The sequence below is a fragment of the Osmerus mordax genome, chromosome 11, assembly GCF_038355195.1.
Source record: "Osmerus mordax isolate fOsmMor3 chromosome 11, fOsmMor3.pri, whole genome shotgun sequence".
Lineage (NCBI taxonomy): Eukaryota > Metazoa > Chordata > Actinopteri > Osmeriformes > Osmeridae > Osmerus > Osmerus mordax.
The window spans coordinates 6,138,383-6,165,963 of record NC_090060.1 but is presented as its reverse complement, the minus strand read 5'-3'; the positions used below and the strand labels follow the sequence as shown (position 1 = coordinate 6,165,963).

The following is a 27,581-nucleotide window of genomic DNA, read 5'->3' as shown; positions in this document are numbered from 1 at the left end:
GTGTAGGCGATCGAACAATAGAGGTCGCTGTTTGATCTTGCTGTAGAAAATGGGACGGACAAAAGATCGTAGGCGGAATGTCAGAGACCTTAATAACGACACAACACAAATATTACTTTTTCTTATGAATAAGCAGTTTATTAATATGATCAATTGAACAACATGTTCTCTAATGCCGCTGGTGAAGCCTAATGCGCTGAAAAAGAAATATTTGAAAGAGGCTAAATCCAGAAAGGTTTTTTTTTTTTCATAAAAAAATCTCTCTATACATATATATTTACTGTTACACTGCGTGCATCTAATTGTGCTGTGGGCGTGCCCTCATTCTAGTTCTTTAATATAAGCCTACTCTGTCCTCTACGGTTATGTCAATATTGTTAGTGAAAACTGTAAACTTGTTTTGACTTGACAGATGATTTTGGAAACATTGCAGTTTAGCACTCAATTCAACCCATCAAAAGAACAAAAAAAACTAAATAAGGTCTCACAAATGAGATGCTTCTAGTAAAGTGTGAAGAACACAACATCTATTATTGTCGGATTATTTTTCTTTGCATCTATTTTTGAAACAAACCTTTTTATAAAAGTGAACGTGCTCAGTTTTTGTATACCATGGCTTTACATAATGTGAGGTGATAGCCTCTACTGTAGGGTTTGACCTCTGACATTGCAGCAGCTGACAAAATGTGTCTGTTGAATTATTTGTGGATTGTGATAAAAAAAGACGTATATAATGAACAGAAATAAAAACAAGCAGAGAAAAAGTTATTAGTTAAATCTTCAACCTCACTTCATCATTCAAGCCTAGCAGAAAATAGACACAAATCACCAAACAGAAATCCTTTCTATTCCTATGGGTGCTAATATGAAAATAATTACATAGTTTCAAGGAGGGCTAAAGATGTAATAAGCCACAATATAAATGTATTTACAGAAATATTTCTTTGGTGTAAATAGCTCTTACCGTGAATATGAATAATGAATGTGAAATTATTCTCATAACTACTTTTATGAGACCTATCAGTTATAAACAACAATAAATAATGAATTGACAATGATGATTACATTCAGATTGAAGCCAGTAAAACCATCATCAAAGATTCCATACTATATTACCAACAAACTCAGAGGAACAATTACAAAAACAATGGTCACATGTAAAATGAAAAAAATAAAGAGGGATAAAACATTGATCTTCTCAAACTTCTGTAGTTGCAGCTACTGCAAATGAGTGGTGTATGTGTCTAGTACTGGTACTGTTTCACTGTGGTGTGGCTTCCCCCCTTCCTGGTCTCTGTAACTGTGTGCTTGGTGGTCTTGGTCACCATTGTGACGGTTCCTTCACTTGACGTGGTCATGTGATGTTCCTCAGACACCTCCTGAGTGGAGAACCCGATCCCGGATGTCTGCAGACGGAACGTTCCAGCTGTCTCCCCTTCCAGACCCTCGACCTGCAGCGAGGTTCTGCTCGTCTTAGGAGAACCCTCAGGAGTGATGTCAAGGAATCCTGTAGAATGAGGCTTGAGGTGGAATTTGGGCACCTTGAAACAGGTGGAGCTTTTCGTCACTTCATGCTCCATCTCTTCACTTTCGGCCTCCACCTGCAAAGAACAGGAGGGCCCTCCGAAGGTGAGTCCAGTAGGTGACTCTGAGTTTTCCCGCTCCAGCATCTCTGTCCGGGCCAGTGACCACACCACGTTGCCCCTTTCTTCCTCCTCCACTCTTGTCTCAGTCGTCATCTTAAACCCAGGGAAGCTCATCTTCCCCGACTTCACTTTCACACCCTTGCTCTCTGCGTCTCCTCCCGAGAGCTCTGTCACCAGCCTGGTGCTCATGTCTGCATCCTCCTGTTCACTTCCTGTTTTTGCGTATGGGGAAGTGAACTCGACTTTTGGGAGCTTGATTTTTACTGGTTTGGCTTTATCATCCTTGGATCCATTGTGGAAGGAAGCATCTTTCTCACCATTGAAGCCTGAACTTGAGCCCTCATCTTTGACAAATGAATCTGTCTTTCCATGAGAGAAGGAAACTTTGGGCATTTTGATCTTCGCTCCTTTGGATTTCTCTTCTCCTTCTGCGTCTCCCTCTGTGCTCAGAGCTGCTTCATTCTCCAATCCCGATTTTCCATAGCTTTGCTTGATTTTGATTTGTGGCATCGTGATTTTGGCATCTCCCGTCTCCACCTGAGCCTCAGCCCCAGAGAAACTGGTGGACATAGACTGGTCTGCTTGGGGGTTCACCAGGACAAACACAGCCTTCTTGACTTTGGGGATTTTAGGACCTTCATACTCAACATCTGGCCCATACATATGTAGCCTACCTTCAGGAGAGGAGATAGAAGGCAAAGGCACTCCAAATTTGGGTATTTTGATCTTCTTGCCCTTCGCCATATCTTTTTGCTCATCGTCATCCTGGGAAGATCCAATATCGAAGTCTATCTCTGGTATCCTAGGAACCTGCGGTGGAGTTGGTAGTGAGAAGCTGTTTTTTGACTCTGGACTTGCAGCCTCAGCTTGGCCTGATTTGGTCTTCATGCCCATTGTGGGCAAAGTGACCTTTGGCATCTGAATCTTAATATTCCCTTTACCGTCTTGGCATTCATTGTCGACCCAGCCCCCTCCTTGTCCTGATTTTGAAGGAGCTGAGATTTCAACATCCGTGTGTTTGATTTTGGTATTGACATCTGGGCCCTCAATGTGGCCGGGGGATACATTGGGACCTGTGAAAGTTGCATCGGGTAGGGAGATGTTTGGTAGTACTGAGCCGCTGACTTCTGCCTCAGGAATGTCACCTTTCAGCTTGGTCTTTTTGATTTTGAATTGGCCACTGATCCCTTCATTTTCTTTCCCAGGTTTCTTTACAGGCACGTCTACTACCGGGTCGATATTCTTCATCTTTGGCATGCCGATTTTGAATTTTGAGCCTTTCATTTTGGGACCTTTGACTTTGCTGCTGGCAGCAGGGGTGCTGAGTTCCAAGTCAGGCAGCTCTATTCTCTTTCTGTCCTTTTTTTCCTCTCCTCTGTGCAAGCCTAAATCCAGCTCTACACCTCCTTTCAGACCTGCAATGTCCAACACTGGCATCTTCAGTTTCAGGCCCCTGTGTTCATGTTCTGCATGTTCATCTGGCATTTCCACATGGGCCTCACCTCCATATTTGGGTTCCCCAACACTCCCTTCCAAGTCAAGATCTGGGGTCATGATCTTTGGCACTGTAATGCTCCCCTCTCCTTTAATACTTGGTTGTTTGATATCTGAATCATATTTACCTGACTTGCCCTTCGACATTGATACATCCATCGTGGGTAGCTTGAAACCAGGCATTTTAAATCGCCCACCATCTCCCTCTATTTCCAACTCAGGCGAACTGATCATTCCAGATTTCCCTTTAGGGAGGGATACGTCAACTGCAACTGGCATTTTACATTTACCACCTTCTCCTTTCACCTGCATATCTGGCCTTTCTGCAGTTTTCCCTTTCTGTAGAGAGATATCGACACTTGGCATTTTCACATGAGGCATCTTGAATTTCCCTCCCTTACCCTCCATCGTAATCTCTGCATCAACATCTCCAGACTTTCCTTTAGGAAGAGAAATGTCTACATTTGGAAGTTTGATTTCAGGCATTTTGAACTTTCCACCATCTCCCTCAATTTCCATTTCTGGACCTTCAATCTCAGCAGTATTTCCTTTAGAAAGTGAAAAATCAACTGTAGGCATTTTGACATGAGGCATCTTGAATTTTCCTCCTTTTCCTTCAATTTTCATCTCAGGGCCTTCAATGTCCCCAGTTTGTCCTCGAGGCAAAGAAAAATCAACATTTGGCATTTTCAAATTAGGCATATTGAAATTACCTCCTTTCCTCTCTATCTCCATCTCTGCATCAACGTCTCCAGATTTTCCTTTTGGAAGAGATATATCTACATTTGGAAGTTTTAATCCAGGAGTTTTATATTTCCCAGCCTCTCTTTCAATTTCAATCTTTGGACCTTCAATCTCACCATGCTTTCCTTTAGGCAGAGAAATATCCACATGTGGCATTTTCACATGAGGCAGCTTGAATTTGCCTCCTTTTCCTTCAATTTCCATCTCTGGGCCTTCTATTTCCCCAGCTTTTCCTCTTGGCAGAGAAATATCAACATTTGGCATTTTCACATGAGGCATCTTGAATTTCCCTCCTTTACCCTCCATCTCCATTTTAACGTCAACATCTCCAGTTTTTCCTTTAGGAAGAGATATGTCAACATTTGGCAGTTTGATTCCAGGCATTTTGAATCTTCCACTATCTACTTCAATCTCTTGACCTTCAATCTCTCCAGTTTTTCCTTTAGAAAGCGATAAATCAACTGTAGGCATCTTCACATGAGGCATCTTGAATGTTCCGTCTTTTCCTTCAATTTCCACCTCTGGACCTTCAATCTCACCATGCTTCCCTTTAGGGAGAGCTATGTCCAGGTGGGGTATTTTCACATGAGGAAGCTTGAATTTCCCTCCCTTACCCTCCAGCTCTATCTCTTCACTGATATCCATAGATTTTCCCTTAGGAAGCGATAAGTTAACTGTTGGCATTTTGAGTCTTCCCCCTTCTCCTTTAACGCCTGCATCTGGCCCTTCGATCTTTCCACTTTTTCCTTTGGGCAACGATAAATCAATATCAGGCATTTTGATATGGGGCATCTTGAATTTTCCACCATCACCTTCAATTTCCATGTCTGCATCAACATTACCAGTTTTTCCTTTGGGTAGAGACAGGTCAACATCAGGCATTTTAATCTTGGGCATTTTGAATTTTCCTCCTTCTCCCTCAATTTTGCTGTCATGCTTCACTTTGGGAAGAGACACATCCAGATCTATGTCCGGAACTGATATGTCTATTGACGGCATCTTAGGAATTTTCAGATTTCCTTCGTAGCCTCTGATATCGGCCTCAGACACATCCACCTCTGCTTTAGGTAGCAACACCTCTCTCTCTGAAGTGTTGGCAGATGGCAGGGATATCCCTACTGAGGGCATCTTTAACTTGCCCTTGCCATCAAAGTCACCGCTGTGTCCATCAACACCAGCCTCCCTTGAACGAAATCCAGGCATGGAAAACTTGGGCATTTTCATGGTGACATCAGGAGCATGGAAGCCTGCTTTTCCATCTGCCCCGCCTTCCAGCGAGGTATCTATCTCTCCTCCGTCTACTTTTGCTTTGGGAGATGACATTTTAAACTTTGGGAATTTAAGTTTGTATTTCGATTTTCCCTCAGGGGCTTCCACATTCACCTCTGGCTTGGGAAGGTCCACTTTTCCTTTCTTGACCTTGATATCCACCTCAGGGCCAGACACAGAAAGGTCTGCATCTTTCTTTGTCATTCCAAACATCTTTTTGGGCTTTTTAACCTTTATTTTCACCTTCCCCTGACTAGTTGAACTGTCTAATTCAACTGATGGCACCCTGCCCTCCACCTCTACCTTTGGTGGGCTGAGTTTCATATCTCCCTCTTGGACATGTCCACTCAGTTCTATATCACTTTTGGACTTTCCTCCGAATTTTGGCATAGAGAACTTGGGTATTTTAAGGGAAACGTCAGGCATCTCAAAGCTACCCCCAGAAGATGGCCGCCCTCCCTCAGCTTTAAGAAGCTCTAGTTCTTCCCGATTATCCCCTTTATGTTTGGACAGGCTGAAATCCAGGTCCACTTTTGGAGCAGATATATCGACCGTTGGCAGTTTGACTGTAGGCAGCTTGATGGCACCCCCTGTAGTTTCTCCGCTTGCCCCCACATCCAGGCCCTGATCTTTCACCTTTGGTAGGTTTACATCTCCTTTAAGTCCAAACTTTGGCATGGATGGCATCTTTAGATTGACATCAGGCATATCAATACCACCAGAAGCATCAGGGCCACTTATGTCCCTTTTCAGTGTGGCATCTTTACCGCCAGATGGAAGGCTCAGATCAAGGTCGAACTTTGGTACTTTTATGTCAACTGTTGGGAAGTGTAGTCCCTTGCCGCCTTTTTTCCCAGTAGAATCAACATCCAGCTCCATCTCAGCCTGCCCTTTCTTCTTGGGAAGTGAGAAGTCTATCGTAGGCATTTCAAACGTACCCCCCTTGATCTCAGGGCCTTCAATGTTGACCTCACCCTCTTTCAACTTTGGTTTGGGCAGTGAGACATCTAGTGTAGGCATATGGAACTTGCCCCCTTTTCCAGAAGGTCCTTCAATGTCAATTCCACCCTCAGCTTTGCCTTTAGGAAGAGAAATATCTATTTTTGGCATTTCAAACTTTCCTCCTTTTATCTCGGGACCTTCAATGTTGACCTCACCCTCTGGTGTTTTAATTTTGGGAAGAGATATGTCACCCTTTGCTTTTGGAAGTGAAAGATCTACAGAAGGGAGATCGAATTTGCCTCCCTTGAACTTGGGGCCTTCGATGTTGACCTCCCCATCTTTGGTCTTCATCTTTGGGAGTGAAATATCCAAAGTTGGCATTTTGAATTTTCCTCCTTTTGCTTCAGGTCCTTCAAGACTCACATCAAACTCTGGTGACTTGACTTTAGGAAGTGAGACATCCAGCGAGGGCATGTTGAACTTCCCTTTTGCTCCTGTGTCTCCCCTAATGTTGATGTCACCTTCAACTTTAGCTTTAGGCAGTGAAAGATCAATCAAGGGCATTTCAACCTTGCCTCCTTTGACCTCTGGGCCTTCTATCTTGACCTCGCCCTCTGGTAACTTGACTTTAGGTAGAGATATATCAAATTTCGGCATGTGGAACTTGCCTCCTTTTGCAGAAGGCCTTTCCAAGTCAACGTCATCCTCAACTTTTCCCTTAGGAAGAGAAATATCTATTGAGGGCATGTGAAACTTGCCACAGTTAACCTCAGGTCCTTCAATGTTGACCTCAGCTTTTTTAGATGTAGCCTTTGGTAGTGAGATGTCAAATGTAGGCATGCTAAACTTTCCACCTTTGCCGGAATGTCCTTCAATTTCCACATCGGTTTTTCCTTTGGGAAAGGACAAGTCCACTGCGGGCATGTGGAATTTAGCTCCTTTAGCTTCTGGACCTTCAATATCAACATTAGCTTTTCCTTTCGGAAGGGAAATGTCAATTGAGGGCATCTCAAACTTTCCTCCTTTTACCTCAGGTCCTTCAATGCCAAACTCTCCATCTTTTGACTTCATCTTGGGTAGAGACACATCAAATGTGGGCATTTTAAACTTTCCTCCTTTTCCAGATGGTGCTTCAAGATCAATTTCTCCCTCCACTTTACCTTTGGGAAGAGATATATCAATAGAAGGCATCTCAAACTTACCTCCTTTCAGCTCAGACCCTTCAATTTTAACCTCACCATCTTTGGACTTCATCTTGGGTAGAGATACATCAAATGTGGGCATTTTAAACTTTCCTCCTTTTCCAGATGGTGCTTCAATGTCAACTCCCCCCTCAGTCTTTCCCTTCGGAAGAGAGATGTCGATGGAGGGCATCATAAACTTCCCTCCTTTGGTATCTGGGCTTTCGATCTTGACTTCACCTTCTGGTAACTTGACTTTGGGAAGAGATATATCTAGGGAGGGCATGTGGAACTTGCCTCCTTTGCCACCATGTCCTTCAATGTCCATCTCTCCCTCTGCTTTGCCTCTGGGGAGAGATATGTCAACAGTGGGCATGTTGATTTTGCCACCTTTCACGTCTGGGCATTCTACTTTGACATCGCCCTCAGGAAATGTCATCTTTGGTAAAGAAACATCCAGTTTGGGCATGTGAAACTTGCCCCCTTTTCCAGAGGGTCCTTTAACATCAATGTTACCCTCCATTTTTCCTTTAGGCATTGAAAGGTCAATTGAGGGAATGTGGAACTTTCCTCCTTTGACGTCGGGGCCTTCAACATTAATGTCAACTTCTTTTGACTTCATTTTTGGTAGCGTTACGTCAAATGTGGGCAAGTGGATTTTTCCTGCTTTTCCAGGTGGTCCTTCTATCTCAATATCACTTTTTCCTTTAGGCAGTGAAAAGTCAACCGAGGGCATGTGGAACTTCCCTCCCTTCACCTCCGGTCCTTCAATGTTGACTTCACCCTCAGGGAGTTTCATCTTTGGTAGAGACACATCAAACGTGGGCATTTTAAACTTTCCTCCTTTTCCAGAAGGTCCTTCAAGGTCAATGTCTCCCTCTACTTTGCCTTTTGGAAGAGATATATCAACTGAGGGCATTTTAAACGTTCCTCCCCTGGTGTCAGGTCCTTCCATCTTGACCTTTCCTTCTGGTAACTCAACTTTAGGACGTGATATATCTAGTGATGGCATGTTAAACGTTCCTCCCTTTATCTCGGGACCTTCAATGTTGACCTCACCTTCAGGTGTCTTCATTTTGGGAAGAGATATGTCACTCTTTGCTTTGGGAAGCAAAAGATCTACAGAGGGGAGATGAAACTTGCCTCCCTTGACCTCGGGGCCTTCGATGTTGACCTCCCCATCTTTGGTCTTCATCTTTGGAAGTGAAACGTCCAAAGATGGCATTTTGAATTTTCCTCCTTTCACTTCAGGTCCTTCAAGACTCACATCAACCTCTGGTGACTTGACTTTAGGAAGTGAGACATCCAGCGAGGGCATGTTGAACTTCCCACCTGCTCCTTCTCCTGCATCTCCTCCCACATTGATGTCTCCTTCAACTTTCCCTTTGGGCAAGGAAATATCAACCGAGGGCTTTTCTAACTTGCCACCTTTGATTTCAGGACCCTTGATGTGTATCTCCTTTGACTTCATCTTTGGGAGAGAGATGTCAAAAGTGGGCAACTTGAACTTTCCTCCCTTTTTGCCTTTTCCTTCAATGTTTATTTCCCCCTCCGCTTTTGCTTTCGGAAGGGATAAATCAATTGTGGGCAGCTCGATTTTTCCTCCTCTCGCTTTAGGGCCTTCAACCTTGACCTCACTCTCTGGTAACTTGACTTTGGGAAAAGAGATATCTAGTGAAGGCATGTCAAACTTGCTTCCTTTTCCAGACTGTCCTTCGACATTGATGCCACCCTCTACTTTTCCTTTGGGCAGTGAAAGGTCAACCGAGGGCATGTTAAACTTCCCTCCCTTCGCCTCCGGTCCTTCAATGTTGACTTCACCCTCAGGGAGTTTCATCTTTGGTAGAGACACATCAAATGTGGGCATTTTAAACTTTCCTCCTTTTCCAGAAGGTCCTTCAAGGTCAATGTCTCCCTCTACTTTGCCTTTTGGAAGAGAAATGTCAATTGAGGGCATCTCAAACGTGCCTCCTTTAACCTCAGGTCCTTCAATGTTGACGTCTCCATCTTTTGACTTAATCTTGGGTAGAGACACATCGAATGTGGGCATTTTAAACTTTCCTCCTTTCCCAGAAGGTCCTTCAATATCTCCTTCAACCTTTCCTTTCGGAAGAGAAATATCAATTGAGGGCATCTCAAACTTGCCTCCCTTTATTTTAGGGCCTTCCACTTTCCCCTCCCCCCCAGGTAACTTCATTTTCGGTAAAGATACATCAAGGGAGGGCATGTTAAACCTGCCCCCTTTTCCTGTATCTGCCGCTATATTTATGTCACCCTCAACCTTTCCTGTGTGACAAGTTACATCTACTGCAGGCATATTTATCTTGCCCCCTTTTACATGTTGGCCCTCAAAGTCAACATTCCCCTCTGGGAGTTTCATTTTGGGAAGCGAAATATCTAAGGATGGCATTGTAAACTTCCCTCCTTTGCCAGAATGTCCTTCAATGTTGTAATCTCCCTTAGATTTACCTTTAGGCAGTGAAAAGTCTATATTGGGCATCTCAAATTTACCTCCCTTCACCTCAGGTCCTTCTATGTCGACCTCACCCCCTGTGGTCTTCATGCTAGGTAGAGACACATCCAATGAGGGCATTTTGAACCTCCCCCCTCCTTTTCCAGAATGTCCATCCACGTCCAGGTCTCCCTCAACTCTCCCTTTAGGCATAGATATGTCAAATGTGGGCATTTTAAATTTACCACCTTTCCCAGAGGGTCCTTCAATATCAATGTCTCCCTCTGTGTTCGGTAATGAGACGTCAAACTTTCCTCCCCCAACATCCGCTCCTTTCACATTGACATCCCCTCCGGATGCCTTCAGACTTGGGAGCGAAACATCAAACGAGGGCATTTTGAACTTGCCTCCTCCTTTGCCGTTGTGACCTTCAATGTCTACATCAGCTCCAGTTTTACCTTTGGGAAATGAAAGGTCTACTTTGGGCATGTGGAAGCCCCCTTTGATTTCGGGTTCTTCCAACTCCACACCCCCTTCTGGTGATTTAATCTTTGGAAGACTAAAATCGAAGTTGGGCATTTTGAACTTTCCCTCTCCACCTACAAACTCCTTCATATCAACATCAGTCTCTCCCGATTTCATCTTGGGGAAGGAGATGTCAACACTCGGTAGGTCCATTTTCCTTCCTATCTCCGGTCCCTCAAATTCCACATCTGGTGACCCTATCTTTGGTAAGGAGATGTTTACTTCGGGCATGGTGATACTTGGCCCTTTGAAACTAGGTCCTTCAACTTCATCTGGCACCTTAATTCCAGTGTGCAGTTCCAGATCCACATCAGGTACGTCTATGTCAATAGCAGGCATTTTAAGGCCAGAGTACTCCTTCGTCTCATAATCAGGCAGTGAGACCTCCGCTGAACCTTTCGGGAGAGAGATGTCCACAGATGGAACTTTGAACTTGGGACCTTTCCCGGATGCCTCAGTTCCCTCTATTGTAGGGCCTGTGAAGGCCACCTGTGGTAAAGAGACATCTATGCCACCCTTCATGCCCTCCCTGTGTTTCAGCTTTCCTTCAGGGGCCCTTAGCTCACCCTCGACCCCTCCCTTCCCTTTGGGCAGAGCAAAGTCCACATCTACTGTAGGAGCTGCTATATCAATTGCGGGCATTTTCAGCCCACCTTTCTTCTTTGGACCTTCAGCTTTTATTTTCATGTCTCCATCCGTCTCATCAGAAATACGCGAAAGCCTGACTTTAGGTAATTTCAGTTTTGGCATCCTTAATTTAGTATCCTCACAGTCTCCTTTGACGTTAATCTTCGGACCCTTCACTGCTCCTTTGCATTCGACGCTGGGCAGAGAGACATCTGCTTTCCCAGAGGGGAGTGAGAACTCAAGCTCAGGGGGTTGAAACGTGATGCCTTCCTTCCCCTTCACCTCCAGTTTAGGCAGGTCAACATCCTTATTTCCAGACGAGAAGCCAAACTCGACCGAGGGCGGCTTGACTTTGGCTTCAGGCGTTTTCAGATCCAGGGATCCCTCTGCCATGCCGGGGTCTGATTTCATCTTTTTGGTTTTGGGGAAGTTAATTCCAAACCTGTGGCCTTTTCCTTTGGCCTTGACTTTGGCTCCAGAGACCTCAGGCGAGGCGATGTCAGCTGTTCCTTCAAGCTGCGAGGTCTCTACTCCCCCACTTGCCGCAGCAGAACCCTTCACTCTCATCCGAGGAAACCTGATCTTCTTCTTTTTCCTCATCATGGCTGCCTCTCCTCCGAGCTCACCTGCTCCCTCCACACTCTCCTTCCCGTCTCGTTGGGGTTTGAACTTGGGCAGGGCAAACTCCACGTCAACATGGCGGGGGGGAGACCCCTCCACCTCCACCTCCCCTGCCCTCCCCTTCTTCTCCTTAAGCCTTTTCAACCCGAAACGTCCTCCTCTCTTCTTCTTCACCTTGAAAGGTTTGATGCTCTTGACGCTCTGTAAAAGAGAGACACAGATTTGGTTCAGCCACAAGGTCAAGCAGACACAATCGGTATTGACTTGTTTTTTGTATAGTAAAGACAAATAAAGACATTTCCAGTGCCAGTCATAATGACATTAACACAAGCTCATACCATTTTGGGCATCTTGACCTTGGGTCCTTTGAGCTCGACATTGGTGGCCCCTGGGTGGGCGGTGACATCGACCCCAGGTATGGTTCTCTTCAGCAGGAAGGAGACCTTGTAAGGCTCAGCACACTGCAGGATCTTCAGGGCGTCCTCATACTTCACATTGTCAAAGTAAACCCTAGCGCTCAGCAGCTGGTCTCCTGCAATGACAACCAACATCCAAGTTCAACATTAAAAGAACATTTACATAAAGAGAAAGAGGAATAGGACTAGTTGATTTGATTAAACAAGAACAGAAATATTTGAATATATTAGAAATATTGTAAAGATAACGTGATAACAAATTATAATTCACAAAGCAGATTCACAATAAGGTCCCCTTTCCATCACTCTAGCCGTCTCATGGCTTTAAAACACCCAAACAACACAAGCGTCTGTTCCCTCCCAGGTACCTTGCTGGAGGCTGAGATGCTTGGCTGCTGGTGAGTCTTTCAGTACATCCTTTACGAAGATGCCCCTGGTTCCTCCTCCCGTCACACTGTAGCCGCTCGCGCCGGCCTCCGCCTCCGTCTCCACCACCACCTCCACCAGCTGCTCCACCACCTCGACCAGCTGCTCCAAGGCAGCACCGCTCTCCTCCTGCACCAGGACGAGATACGTTTTTTTTTTGTATGTCATGTATTTAACTCATCTGTAACTGTGCACAAGGACTTTCCTACAGGATTTAATAAAGTAAATTTAATTGAATAAAGCTGACAGACCATTGAAACATCAGCCCCCATTAATTACTTTAAGGCATGGAAATGGGTAGTGTCAGCATTATAGGCTGATACAAAATGATTGTTCCCATCAATGTTTAAACAAAACCAACAGCCTTGATAAAGAGTTTGGGCTAGTGGTTCCATCGAACCACTAGCCTCTGTACTGGTTTTGGACCAGTCCTCTTTAACCCGACAGATTTATGGTTCTCCTTGTCCTTAGTCCTAGTACCAGCTCCTGATTGTGAGATGAGATACACTACTCTCCATACTGCTTTCGGCCCATTCCTCCTCAACCAAATAGAGAGTCAGGATTGATGGTTGTCCATGTCCTTAGCTCTGGCCCCAGTGCCCCAATGCCAGCTGCTGACTGTGGGATGCACGTGTGTCTCACCACCGTCTGGGTCTCCACAGATGCGTCCATCTCAGGCTGGGCCAGGGAACACGACTCACTCAGGTGGCTTCTCTTAAGGCTGAGCACCTGCTTCAGCTCTGCATGGAGCTTCTCCTTCTGGACCTGAGGAACCACAGCACCCAGTGATCAGAACATCAAAACATCTCATCTCAATCGGATTTGACCAGGCAGGCTGCAAAGTACATTTTTATTTACACATATCGTACTTTATCAATGCTCCTGATGTGTGTTTTAACTTAATGCGGAATCACTACTCAAGGCCATACTCAACTCGTAATTTTTATCATAAAAACCTTAAACTGCAGTTAAAGAGTCTACCCACTGAGCTAATACCCTCCCCATCATACAAATACTGTAGTGGAATAAGACAGAATGCAGGCAATTTTATCACAAAAACACAACACTCCCCATCACATTACTTTCTCAAAGGCAATCCCCTTTCCCTGCGTGCACTGAGTTATCTGTAGCCCTGACCTCTGACCCTGCCCCCTCCCCCCATCCCTGCTGAGCAACGCACAATGACACGGCCCAAAATACGCTGAGTCTCAAACACCCATAAACATCTATTCAGCTGTGATGCTGAGTTCAGCAGAACTGCTTTCATTTAACAGGTGACAGGGCACAGTGATCACAATAATGGCTCTATTGTGATGGCTAACTTCAGACTAGTAACAGGTGCCTGGAGCTCTGAGGGACGTGTGAAACACTGCTGTTTACTATCTTTCTGGTACCTTATAGGTACCAGAAAGTTATCTGACTATTGAGAGGTGTGTCATGAAATAAACTGTGTATATCACTGACTGAAATTGCCCAATTAAAAATGCAATGTAAAGAGAATGTCACTGACTGGATCATTAACTGATTAATGTACTTCATTATCATCCTTATCCAAAGCGACACACAGAGGGATTTGATCCAGCGACCTCCTGATCCGCTCGACCACTGAGCTGCGACCATGACTGATTAAGTGACTAATTGATTATCTCGTTAATTTCATTGGTTGATTTGTTAGTTTGTGTTTGTCGTCCACTCACCACCCTCTCGGGGCTCTCTTGGTCGTCGCAGGAGGCGCTGTGGTGTGGGCTGGTCTGGGGGGCACCGGGAGCACCGGGGGGCCTGTCTGAGGGGGGTGGCCGTCTCTTGTCTCTTACCTGAGGAGGCAGGCAGCAGGTTACAGCAGGCCCACAATAGGTATCATCTAAAATAGTCCTTGTGCTATCTACAATAGAAATAATGATCCAAGAGTAAAAAAAGATTTTTGTCCTAATCTGTATGTGTGTTTATCACACAATTCCGTGGTGGTACACATTAACAAAGTGTTTCCGGGAAAAAGGTACCCACATTTTTATGCACCTCAGGTATGTACAGCAGAATGTTTTTGGAGGACGGTGTGCAGCGTACTCACGGCTGGCTCTCTGGGCCGGGTGGAAGCATGGCTGTCCTCTTCTCTGTCAGAGTCTGGAAGAGAGACAAGAGGATGTTGCCGTTAATGACTTCCCTGGAGACAGGACAGAACCCGGAGATCCAGGAGTCGGGGTCATCATCTCTAGACTGTAAACAGATCAACATTCCTGTTCTGAGAGGTCTTCCACCACGGGCGCAGGTAGGAGACGGTTCCCAGTGCAGGATCCGTATCCAGTACTTGGAGGATTCCTGACCAGCTGATTTACTGACAGGACCGTCAGAATGAAGGAGTGGAGGAATGGCACTCTTGGAATTTGTTCCAGGGTCTTGCGTGCCCCTGCACCTCCCCACCTCTGCCCCCCACCCCACCCCCCCTGAGGACACAAGACCAGAACCGCCCCAGGTCTCCTGCCCCCACCCCCCTACCCCTCCACTCCCTCCGGTCTTGCTTTGCTCTTAGTTGGGAGGCACTTGATGTTTGGTCCACCACAGCTTGACCCCTCAGCTATGCCATTCCATAAAAGCTAGTCTCCCTGTGATCGTTTTCGGACTCGAACTGGCGTTGATGTGTGTGTGTGCACATGTGTCTGTTTGCGTGTGTATAAAGGTCTACAGTTATAGAGTGTTGGCGTGGTTGCCGTGCCTCTGCGGGCAGTGCCTGGGTGTCAGGTGTCCCGTGCAGGTCACAAGAACACATCGCTCACATTCAGACACACACCCTCATCAACCACAACTCTCCACAGGCTCAACGCCAATCATTTATCAGTCGTATTGATTATCCAAATACTGACACAATACAAAATGCTGCAACAGCTACGGCGGCCAAGTTAGATAGTCAAACTGGTGATCTCTTTAACACTTCATTGAATGTCTTATTAAGATATCTCAGACTTTAATTGATTGATACTGGCCTGTTGGTGAGTTTCACCCATGCTTTGCGATGCTTCTCTCTTCTACTGTGGGAGTGACACAGACAGCTGCTTTCTTCCTGGTCTTTCCAGAGAGGGGAGCAGAGGTGGAGAGACTTGAGTGCTCCACATAGCTGGCCCTCCACATAGCTACATAACACAGATATGCCTTTATATAGTGATGGCAGTGACACACATCTGCCTGTCCAGGCCTGTGATTCACCTGTCCACTTCATTATCCCGCTGAGGGGGATGTGAAGCAATAAACCTGGCAACCCCTGTTGTATCTACCGTGCTCATGATGCGTTTGCTATTTAGAGACCCTGATCTCTGACAGACCCTGTTTAATAAACTCTGTGTAAGCTGTAAGCTATTAGGCTGAAAAAAGAGGACAGCAACATTGAGTTGGTGGCTGGTGACTGTCCAGCCTGAATGTTATCTTGTGATGTGGCTTTGTTGTGATATGCTTTGAGCAGCATTAACACCCGAGCTCTGAAACTGATATCCAATTCTTTAATCTGTTCAATTACAGATGGATCTTTTTTCTGTTATAGTTGGCTCTCTGTTTAGGATAACATTAAAGGTCAGCCTGTCATGGTGAGACTCTGACCATGGAAAACTTTGTAGGCTTTTTTGTATGGTACACACACGCATGCACACACACACACACACACACACACATATACACAAAGGACAGTGACATTTCTTCTTTCTATAAGAGATAATGCTAACCTCATTGGTGCTGATTAAAACACAGTCATGGGAGCCAGTTCAAAGAATAGGCCCACTGTCAGCACTGATGCTAATACAGGCTATTCCTGTCATAAAGCACACAGACGTGTCATCAACAAATAGCACCGGAGTTTACAGAGAAGAAGAGGTCTGACTGTTTACATCTCAGTGCTGATATCCACTTACATTTCAGAACAGCTCAGACGAAGAATCCAGACTGTCGGTAACCAAACAGGGACACGGTGTCAGAACATTCTCAAGCCTGATACAAGTGATATGCTACTGCTACCAAACACCAAACATGCCTTTTTACTGTAAATAGTCGAATATACAATAAAAAAAAACAATAAAAGTAAAGCAAAAATGCTTTACGACATAATTACATGAAAAGACCAAACAAAAATTCTCCACATTGCACTTTTAGAATGCAGCGCTAATGCAGAAGGCAAAACAATGAAAGTGACATATGCAGTACATATACGGCACTGTATATGCATACGTACACATGTACATGCACAGTATATATAACTTTCATTGTTTTGTGCTTCAAAGTTGGCATTGAATTGGACTCCCACAGGCGAATGAACCTATCGTCTGGTTCCAGTAAATATCAAAAGAAACAATAAAAGAAAGTAAACTTGGCAGAGTTTTCAGGTCCAGCACAGCGTCAGCTAGATTCCCTGGACATGTTCAGTCTTTCAACGGTAAGCCAATGTTAGGAATAATAACACTAAGCCCGCCCACTAAGGAATGATTGGTGTTCTGGGTGGAAGATTAAGATGCTACACTGTCCATGCCTCCTCTGTCACCTGTCATCACATGAAGCCCCTGTAGCAAAAAACACGAGGCTTCATCCATTTTTGACAGACGCAGAACATCTCGTTTGAATGAGACCTGTGACCTCTGTGTTTTCCATTCTTCACACCGTCTCTCTGGGTTTATAATAGCTGGCCCTGGGAACAGAACATGGATTCTCCTCCGGTGGCATGTAGCTGTGCTTGCCTGCATCTGCCGTGGTGTCCCTGACCCGAGTCAGGGACACCCTGTCATGTGATCACCTGGTTTGAGAAAAGGGACAAGCTATCATGTGATATGCCTGGTCTGAGCTGTCATGTGACTATGCATCCCAATCCAATTCCCCGTTTCTCAGCTGTCTCTAACCCTGGTGTCTTTGTGACGAGGGACCCTGTGTCAACGCGATGCCACCGCCCGAGACCAGACGCACCCAGAAGGAGGAACACCAATACAGAGATGTACGTAGGTGAAAAGCACCATGGGAGATGCAGTCCACTCCATTAGAGTGTCTTGTAGATCTCTCCCATCTCATCATTCCTGCGGTGGAAAGAAAGAGAAACCCGCGGGCGTCAGCTGACAGGCAGGAAATGCCTCTTTTGTAAACAGGAAACAGGGATATTTTAGCGAGATAAGAACTCAGCATGCAGGGAAAAACGACCTCTCCTCTACGTGATAATGTCAGATCTATCTGCTGGATTGGGATGGAGAGAGATGTTTAACATCCCTACCTGGAAAAATACAGACAAAAGAGGCCCTGAAGTCAGACCCAAACAGCGCTGTGAAGTTATCTGAACTGATGTGCACGTTTTTGTACCTAATGTGTGTCTTAAGGGTGGATTTCCTTCCAAGTGAGTCTCTCTGACTTCCTTCAAGTCATCCAATCAACTCTTGACCCTACTTCCTCATCCAATGCCGACCCGCCCACAGCTCTTGAATCCTGTCGCCAGGAAACTGTCACTAACCACTGTTTCTGATTCATAACTTTCTGTCACATTTACATTTATTCATTCATCAGCAGACACTTTTATCCAAAGCGACTTACAAGAAAGAGCTTTACAAAAAGTGCATATATCAATGATCATAAGCAACAAGATAGCTCCAAAAACATTGTGGGTAGCCAAAACATGAAGCATACATTGTGAAAAGCAAATAAGTGCCACTGGGTATAACCAGAAGAGCATGTAGTTAAGCAAAGTGCAACAAGTCCCTCAATAAGTGTAATTTTGTTCCTGGAGGAAATAAACTAACATCTGACGTCACCTTTCCTGTTACTCCTTGTACACCCTAAACAAAACGGGACATATCTTCAATTCCGTAACCAAGGAGACTGCCATTCCCGTCACCAGTTCAAAAACACGGGAACTTTATTGACACTGACGTCAGATTGAAACCGCTAATCCCTGACTGGAAGGGTTAGAGGGCTTCAGTTCCAGCCTCCCTATTTGCAGCCTGCTGGATCTCTGGAGAGTAAGCTTCCTCACATGCTACTATGCTATGGAATAAACATCTATGTATAGTCCATCAACAACATTCACTCCAGGACTGCACCGGTGGGTCTGGGGGTCTGGGCGGAGGCTGGTTTACCGTCCAGCTCTCACCAGGCCAGCCCAGGGACGCTGGTGTCCTGTTAACACGTCGGACCCCCTAAATACTCACAGGAATGGACTGAAGACATGCACACACACACACACACACTCATACCCAAGCACACACACACATGCACATATACGCATACACATACACACACACAAACAGATGATGATTGTAGGCAGGCATGCACTTACACATTTGCTTGCACACACACTCATACCCCAGCACACACATACACACACATGATCTCACACTCACACACAAACACCCCCCCCCCCACACACACACACATTACACCCATACCTTCAGAGGGAGGGAACAAGGCTACAATTTCACACTTACTAATCAGACAGGCATGAATTACCAAACACCTTGACTAATTATCAACGGGAACGTAAACTCATCGGAAAACCAATGGGAACCCTCCCATCTGAGCATGAATCAAACTCACCCACATTCCAGTAATCTATGTGTGAGTCCTAGGTCTTCTCTCCAGTAAACCTGTCCCTCTTCCCACCTACAGACCATGCTGGCATACCAGGCAGCCTGGCGGATTACAGATCCTGTGACCAGAGGGCCGCAGCTGTTGCCCCTGTGTAAAATTACAACTGGCTGTTTGAAATAATTGCCTGGCTTCCACCTCCCCACCTCCCCACCCCACCACACACACACTCTCAACTCCCCCCCACCCCACCCTGCCCAACTCTGTAGACTCGCAGCAGATGACTGTGTTGACTGTCCACGAACGTACATTCATTATGACACAGTTCTGTTTTACATATGTGTGGTTGGTCTTAGCCTGTTGCATGTGCGTTTAGACAACAGATAAATCCTGTGCTCAGCAATGTCCGGACTGCAATGCAAGCCACCCTAACCCTCAACAAGGCTAGACACAGGAGATGGTTTATAAGAGAAAAACAAATGACCCCATTGTTGAGTCGTCAAACCTGGGTTTAAGTGACACAGCATGAGGAGAATGGATTCATAAACTGACGTTTAACTACAAACCTGCTAAAACCAGGCCAACAGCCAAAACTTTATGGAGAAAAGTTCCCTTCATGACCAAAACTTAAACATTAAACCCATAGGTACATGTCATGAACACCATTCAAATCACAGAATGACAACTGTCACTGCAGACTGAGAATATGTATTTTCACACAGAGAGAAGTCAAACTCAAGAGAGACAGTATGGAGACAGAGATAGAGCCAGACCCAGAGACAGTCCATCCTACCTTGGTCACGCTCTCTGCTTGCCTCCTCCCTTGGTCCTCAGTCAAGATGACAGATCTCCCCAGGCTTTGACCACAGAATGCTCTCGCTCAAACTCTCAAACTCACTTGTTATCTTTCCCTCTATTCGCTTCTCTCTCTCTCACTCACTCTCTCTCTCTCTCCTATTCCCTCTCTCAGCCAGCCAGCTCCCTCTCAGAGACCTCAGTACAGATCTGGACCAGCCTCATGCCAGCTCCGGGTGGGATGGATCCAGAACTCTGATTGGGCGATGCCAGAGGGATGCCCCCATATTAGGGTGGTGAGGGGCAGGGCTACAGAGAGGAGAGGGGAGGGGGGACAAACTTGTGACGGGAGCGAGCGCGTCCGAGTGGTATGAAGTTTTCACCCTCTGCTGAAAAAAGGAAAGTAATCTACAGCATGAAGAAGTTAAATGTCAGTCTGTCTCGCTGCCTGTGACATTGTTACCCTGCACAGACTGTCCCGGATGCAACACAACAACAGGAACAACAACAATCGCGGCATCCAGACTGCTTGGTGGCAGTTCCATTTGGCGTGGTGTTTATTTATACCTCCTAGAGCTGTGAGGAGGAGCAGGTCTTGGGTCTCAGTTTAGAGAAAGTGTAACTCCTCTGACCCGGCTGACCAGCTGCTGTTGGGATCCAAACACTAATGTGCCTCTCATTTTCTATGTGTCATCCTCTTCTGGTAAACTATCTTTTACTATCTTTTCAAAGCTCTTTTGGTTAACAGCGTGTGGGAGGTGGTTCGGAGACCACATGGGAGAAATGGCTGGCCAGACTTTTTGTTTTGCCTTGTACCTACAGTACCCTGTGTACTGAGCCTGTACCTCAATTGTTTTACGCAGTCCTACGGCACTCAAGTAGGATGCAGGTTCGGCTTCTCCGGATCTCCTCACCTACTTGTCAGCACCAGCTGTGGAGATGTGTGTGTGCCGGCCCAGCCTCACAGCTGGTCCCAGCACTGCCAGCTCTGCCCAGGCAGGGCACCAGCACACAGGGCTGGACACCAGGCCTGCCAGGGGGTGGATCAGCGCTCTAGCATTGTGTCAGCTAACACTGTCATTGTTGCTTTCTGCCACCAACACAAAACTAGGATTTGGATCTGACAGAGACTGTGGGTGAGGAGGGGTGAGGAGGGGTGAGGAGGGCGAGGCGGGCAGCTTGCTTGGCAAAGGGCAGGGTGTCCCGGCACCCCAGCTATGCCCCAGTCAGCGCTTCGGTGAGCCAGGGAACTGGAGCAGGCAGGCTGAGCTGGGCTGGGGAGTGTGTAGGGGGGGAGGGTGGGAGGGAGGGAGGGTGAGGGGCCAGGGTGAGGCCAGGAGGGAATGAAAACAAGCCCTGAGGGAGGAGCCACACCACGCCAGTGATTCAGTGATTCCAGTCGACGATCACATCATCACCCTGAACAAGCATCACTTTACCTTAACCATAACTGAAAGCTGAATTGCCCATTTGTGGGTGAACCGTGCCTTTAAGCATGTTTTTTTTCTTCTTCTAGTGCGCTATTCCTTTAAGAGGACATCAGCATCCAGACTTTAAAGACGACACACGGAGAGGAAACAGATTCACGCTGATAAGTCAGCTCTCACGGACGTCAGACAGCACCAGGAACCAGTTAAGATAAACACCAGACTTCATGCGGCTGTCGGCCAGACAATAGCCCCATCCTCTCCACTCCTTCACCTTGACCTGGCCCTGAGACCCTGGGGGTCAGTAGCATGACCTGGGGTATTTATAGACAAAGGCAGGGGAACCACCTATAGACTGGTCAACCACCCTGGGCCATAAACAACTGAAGAGAGGACAGCACATGACAGGAGAGGAGAGGAGGGGAGATGAGAGGAGGGGATATGAGAGGAGAGGAGATGAGAGGAGAGGAGGGGAGATGAGAGGAGGGGATATTAGAGGAGAGGAGAGGAGGGGAGAGGAGAGGAGAGAAGGGGAGAGGAGGGGAGAGGAGGGGCAGAGGGGAGGGGGGAGAGGAGAAAGAGAGGGGAGGAGAAGAGGGGAGAGGGGAGAGGGGAAAAGAGAGTGTACATAGACTTCAAAACTAGAGATGAGGTTTGTGGTTGAGACTGGTTGATGACCTCTCCATTTGTAGTACATACGGTCTGGCATGCTGTCAACAGTGCATCCAACACAATCACAAAATACAAACATGGCCCTTTTGACTCACAGCTGTGCTCTACTCTTTTACAAGCCAAACATGGTTTAAACTTTGATAATTCAGGCACACACAAACAGAAACTAAAAAACAAAAGATATACTTTGATATTAAACTATTTAAATAATGAAGATCAAACATCGAACCAAATAAGGTCTAGGAGGATCAGAAATACTTTCTTCCAAAGAAATCTAAATGAATAATTGAAACCATACACACAGTGCTGTTATGACTAAATCACAAGAATCAGAGATTTATGACATCTAGTGAGCTCCAGGTCTGAACTGGAGAAGCGTGTGTAGCGTAGCCTTGATGCTAACGAGGACCAGCCACACGCAGCTCCCGGTCTCCCCGCCCCGTCACTGACCTGCATTGGAAGAGGGCGTCCAGGTGACTCTGAAAATCCCACGCAGACACTCACACATGGTCCAAAGTGACGTGGACACACACAGCACACACACAGACACACCTGACACACCGAGAAAACGACAGATCGAAAGGCGAGTGCTAGCAGACGGGCAGATTCTCTGGAGAGGGAGAGAGAAAGAGAGGATAGAGAAGAGAAAGAGAGAACAGGCTGTCTGGAGGGTTGGTGGCCAACCAGGCTGTCACAAGGGTCGTATGGAGAAAGAGATAGGGTCCTGGGCTGGGAAACTAAGAGAGTGAGATGGGGGGATGGAAGGATGAATGGAGAAAGAGAGAGAGAGAGCGAGAGAGAGAGAGAGAGAGAGAGAAAGGGAGATAGAGAGAAAGAGAGAAAGAGAGAGAGAGAGAGGCAGAGAGAGAGAGAGAGAGAGAGAGAGAGGGGTGACAGGGGCGAGACAGGACAGAATAGGGGCGTATTAGTTCAAGTGGACAGTCAGCAGTTTGGTTGCCCTCCTCGGTAAAGCCCTGCTCTATTGTGATGTGGCGCGGGGGGCTTTAGCATTGAGCGAGCAGGCCTTGTTATCAGGCTTAGTGTGAACTGACCAGTGGACACCCAGTCAGACACAGACCGCTCCCCCCCCCCCCCCCCCCCTCCCTCGGACACAGTGCTAGCAGAGGGAAATACACACACAGTCATAGACCCTGGTATGAGGTAAACAGGCTGGCCTGCCTCACTCCTGTTGACCTCCTGTTCAGTCTGTCTGTCTGTCTCTCTCTCTCCTCTCTCTTTCTCTCTCTCACACACACACATATATTCCATGCCTTACTATGCTTTTCTTTCTTTAACTCAAAGTTATAAGCAGCAAGGGAGCATTGCATTCCTATGGTATGGAGTGACATAGGTACCAGAGTTTCTTTTCTCTCGCTTTGTGTATTTAGTCCGTTGTTATTTCCCTGTGGACGAGGACAGCTGAGTCATGTTCTAGGTAAGAGCAGCTAGCTCGCTCCAGCCCATGTTGAGGGCAGCAGAATTGTTGGTTCACATTCATTGTTAGACGTTTTTCCTCTCTTGAGATATGTCAACAGGGCAGACCTTGAAACTGGATTTGATGTGGAAATAAAAATTTATTTTTAGGAATAGAACAAAACTAACCGTTGAAGGGCAAAGTAATTGTTTCTGAGATAACAACTGGTGTCGCTAGAGAATGTTCCTGAAAGGAGAGACAACATGCACACTTAAAACACCCACACAAGGAATTCACACACTGAGACAAAACCCATCAGTCGTTTCACCGTGCTCTTAAAAGGCCATTTCACACATGACTCATAAACTTTTTCTTACTGAATCTGTGTTTTAAAAAGCTGGGATGCTAACATAAAATGTGGCTTCTGAGATGTGGACATCCTCAGCCGAACCCAATTTATAAAGATGTGGCCACAACATGATTTTATCAATCATCTATGTTCTCACAATGATCACATGCTCTCTTAAGTACAGTCTTAACACAAGTAAAATCAAATGTATGTAACCCTGTCACTGAGGGCTCATCAGTGTTGCTGGTGTGTTTGACTGTCCTCCTGCTAACAAGATTAGCACTGACTCCAGAAACATTAGACTTGATATGGTTTGTCAGACATAGGCCTGCCCACAACCTCTACTAACCAATCAAGATTAGCCTGGGAGTGGTGGAGGCTAACGAGCTAGCATGTACTGCAGAGACAAAAAGGCCTGGGTGGAGGGTAACGAGCTAGCATGTACTGCAGAGACAAACAGGCCTGGGTGGAGGGTAACAAGCTAGCATGTACTGCAGAGACAAACAGAACTGACCAGCGGAGAGACACTTTTTTATTTGAAACATAAAAACAATGAAACACTACTAGATCTGTGGTAGAGGTTTTGACTGCAGATAAGGTTCAAATCCATACCCTCTACGTTGTACTGGATAAAAGCCTCTGCTAAATGAATACATGACTTGTGGCACTACATCGCTTGCATTTGAATTCTTGACAGGCGTGTTACAGTTTTTTTTTCAAGACCGATTACATTTGAGAACAGGGCAACTGGACAATGTTCTAATATTGTCCATTTCTGGTTTCTCTAAGGTTGCTACAACAGATCGGTTCTGAACAGTTGTGTTCAGTTTCACTCTTCAAACTGATGGCTCATCATTCCCACAGTTGCCACAGAAACCTAGAAAAGAGAGAAAGAGGGAGAGAAAGCTAGAGAAGGAGAGAGATGAAAAAGGGAGGGATGAAAGGAAAGAGAGTAGGAGGAAGAGGGAGTGAGACACAAAATGTAACCCTGTCCTTCTCTGTGTGTCAGCTGGATCAGAACAATAAAACCAAAGTTGTGGTGGACCCCCGGGCCCTGGATCTGGTACTGGCATCACCAGACAGAGGAAGGGGGGTCCACAGTTGTTGTACGCACCCTCGTCAACACACAAGCCCACAGGCAGGACAGCATGGTAATTAAAGTGCAATAGAGGCTCTAATGAAGGCTGGACTAAGATATCATATTACACAATAGAGACATGCACACCAAAGAGACACACATACTGTTAGGACTCTAACGTTACGAGTGAGGTATGTATTCTACTGTACTTGCACACCACCTCCAACAGTGATTTTGATGTGATGCCCGCCTTACATCTTGTCTGATCCAGTCACAGCTGGTTTGGTCCAGTCAGATCTGGTCTGAACTGGTCACATCAGGTTTGGTCCAGTCAGATCTGGTCTTATCCAGTCAAATCTGGTTTGGTCCATTCACATCCGGTCAAATCACCTGTTCCTTCCTTTGGAGAGATAATACAGACTGGGATGAATATCCCATTTACCAGGCAGAGATATAGAATAGAATATCTTTATTGTCATTGTACACTGTACAACGAAATTGGATGTAATCCTCCTCAGGTGCACTGAATAAAGCGAAGGGGAGGGGGTGGATGATGAATTCTGGGTGTGAGGTGTTCTAAGTGGAGGGTTCTGGAAGGAAGGTACTGAGTGGAGCTGCCACCCTCCAGTAAACATTGTTAGCCAGGGGCATCCTGTCCTCAAACTGTAATTACCTCTCCTCTACCCCGTATCCAGGCACGTCCTGATAGCCCTAGTTAAAATGGAGTTACCCCCCTTTGAACAGTGCCTCCAACAACCCTGCACCCCCCCCCCTCCATCATACCACCTGTCACTCCACTGCTCAGTAACTCAGTGAGCCCCTCAATTGCACCCCTCCCTAAACCACCTGCCCCTCTACTCCTGCCGTGGGCACTAGAGGGGGTAGTCCCAGCCCCTCACCTGCTTCTTTAACCCTCACCCCCTCCAATCTCCACACCTGCTTTCCACCCCCTCCCCTCACCCCTACCACCCCTACCACCCCTCCACTCCTACCAACTCTCCCTCCCTCCCCTCACTCACTCCCTCCACTCTCCAATCCCCATGTTCCTGCCCCCCCCCCCCCTTAAGACCCCTCACCCCAAGTCATCAGGGAACCTAAAATAAACTCTGGGTTGGGCTCTGCTGCATGCCACCACCCCTGACAGCATAGTTGAATAGCTTCTGGACATGAATACGACACAGAGAGAGACAGAAGAGAGAGAGAGAGAGAGAGAGAGAGAGAGAGAGAGAGAGAGAGAGAGAGAGAGAGAGAGAGAGAGAGAGAGAGAGAGAGAGAGAGAGAGAGAGAGAAAACGAGGGAGAAAAACAGAGGGACCTGCCAATTACCCCAAACAGTGACGTACACGTGCGTAATCTCCATCGTCAGGTCCCAGTCTTATCATGGGTGAGTCTGGTTAATGTGGACTGATTGAACAGAGAGAGGCTGGGTCGGGTTGGCTCTGCTACCAGCCCCTCCCTCTAACCACTCCTCAGGGACTCTGCACAGACCATCCTCAGACAGCCACAGCATGGAGACCTGGGAGAGATAAACAGGACCCGGTTGTATACATTAACTTAGATTAAGGTTCAAATATGTCTTAAAAACCTACTTACACATAGTTTGTTTCTTATCAATTTTCGTACTTACTAAGTGGGCGGTGACTTGTTATAAACGAGACCCGTAGAAATTGCACCAATGCCCTCTAGTGTTATACGTCTGCTACTGCAGTGTGTTAAATATGCGAACTATGTAATGATTCGTAACATATTTATACTTTGTGTGTACATGTACCTTGCATATGCAGTTTTAAAATAGGAGAGCATCAAAAATAATCCAGTTTCAACCAACAGTGGATGTTATGTATATTTTGTGTTTCTACTTCCCTGTGTGTCCAGACTCTGCCCTGCTGAATGCAACACAACATACCATACATGGTAAAGCCATCTCACTGACCCTGTCTACACGAGCAGCTGGCCGGGCCAGGAACCTGAATAACAGCATGCTTACTGCTGCCCTGAATGAACCACAATAGTGTTCTAGTTTAGTAAAATAAACTCAGTAATGTGGAAAAAAAAGAGTGTGGGTGTATAACGTGAATATGTGATACTGCATGCACAAGAAAAAACGTATAATACAAATGTTGGTAACCTTTCTAAAAGGAAGATATTCTCTGTGGCGCGGCTGAATCTTACAGACATGTTCTTTTTGAATACCACCGGTCAGCCGAATCTGCAAGGAGAGCATTAACTGAGATTAAAAAGATTTAGCTAAACGGATGATTCATAACGAGAGATTACATAAACATACTTTGCATTTAATAGGCTATACAAATGCAAATTCACATAAAGCCGTCGAAGTTTTGTTACATCGTTATGCCGGGTTATGACACATGTATGCACACAATTCCGAGTATTTTACTATGCCTAAATATATTTGCACTACCATTTAGTATGGATAGCCTATACAATTTACATTGACCAATTCCAGGTTGTATGTGCGTTTGAAAATTACACTGGAAAGGTTTGCAATGCATAGTCATCAGATTAAATATTAAATTTATGAATGCAAATACTCTAATCTCACTTTACATTCGTTGTTTTATTCTTGACTGATTTCTTACCGTTTTTCTATGATAAGTCTGTAAACTTTTCAGCCTCGCCCATACTGAGTTTGAACCACCAACCAGCAACGAGGATCCAAGCCCATAACGGAGCCGCTGCAGCGGAGCAAGAAGGCTTTAACCATTTTATATGTTCGATAATTTTATAACATTTCAAACAAATATCGTCTGCGATATTGAGCTCTTTTAACGAAGATGGTGTTGGACAGCCTGCGTACCGCCATTTGTGTCCTGCTGCACAGCAGCTGCCGCTTCGCTCCGCCTTCTTCAGCTCTGAAAAGAGCGCTATGTATGGGGCCAATGTATTACAAGCCACAGTAAGTCCTTTGTTTTGTCCATTTAAGGACCGACCATAATAAGATAGGACACA

At 46.0% G+C, this 27,581-nt stretch overlaps 1 protein-coding gene and 1 long non-coding RNA gene across 4 annotated transcripts; both read right to left on the bottom strand.

Moving 5' to 3' along the window:
* Positions 1 to 112: 112 nt before the first annotated feature.
* On the bottom strand, positions 113 to 22,279 carry prx (periaxin). The gene is made up of 8 exons (XM_067246638.1): positions 22,222 to 22,279; positions 21,280 to 21,393; positions 14,412 to 14,464; positions 14,041 to 14,157; positions 12,986 to 13,108; positions 12,286 to 12,445; positions 11,840 to 12,033; positions 113 to 11,702 (listed from the first exon to the last, which is right to left on the bottom strand). The coding sequence occupies exons 1-8, from the start codon at positions 22,277 to 22,279 to the stop codon at positions 1,245 to 1,247; spliced, it is 11,277 nt and encodes a 3,758-aa protein (XP_067102739.1). The 3' UTR covers positions 113 to 1,244.
* A 1,773-nt stretch (positions 22,280 to 24,052) lies between these two features.
* On the bottom strand, positions 24,053 to 27,471 carry LOC136951703 (uncharacterized). 3 transcript variants are annotated; one of them, XR_010877779.1, is made up of 6 exons: positions 27,430 to 27,471; positions 27,212 to 27,307; positions 26,740 to 26,820; positions 25,938 to 26,127; positions 24,868 to 25,012; positions 24,053 to 24,440 (listed from the first exon to the last, which is right to left on the bottom strand). It is a non-coding gene; the product is annotated as an uncharacterized lncRNA (long non-coding RNA). The 3 variants fall into 3 exon arrangements; XR_010877778.1 differs by having other exon boundaries at positions 27,212 to 27,462; XR_010877780.1 differs by having other exon boundaries at positions 25,955 to 26,127; positions 27,212 to 27,462.
* Positions 27,472 to 27,581: the final 110 nt, after the last annotated feature.

Excerpts from the sequence above, each read along its gene's own strand:
- prx (XM_067246638.1), bottom strand. The coding sequence starts at position 22,279 with ATGTGTGAGTGTCTGCGTGGGATTTTCAGAGTCACCTGGACGCCCTCT. Across the intron at positions 12,446-12,985 it reads CTGTGGAGACCCAGACGGTG|CTGGTCGAGGTGGTGGAGCA; the intron begins GTGAGACACACG and ends GCCTTGGAGCAG. Across the intron at positions 11,703-11,839 it reads AGGTCAAGATGCCCAAAATG|AGCGTCAAGAGCATCAAACC; the intron begins GTATGAGCTTGT and ends TCTCTTTTACAG.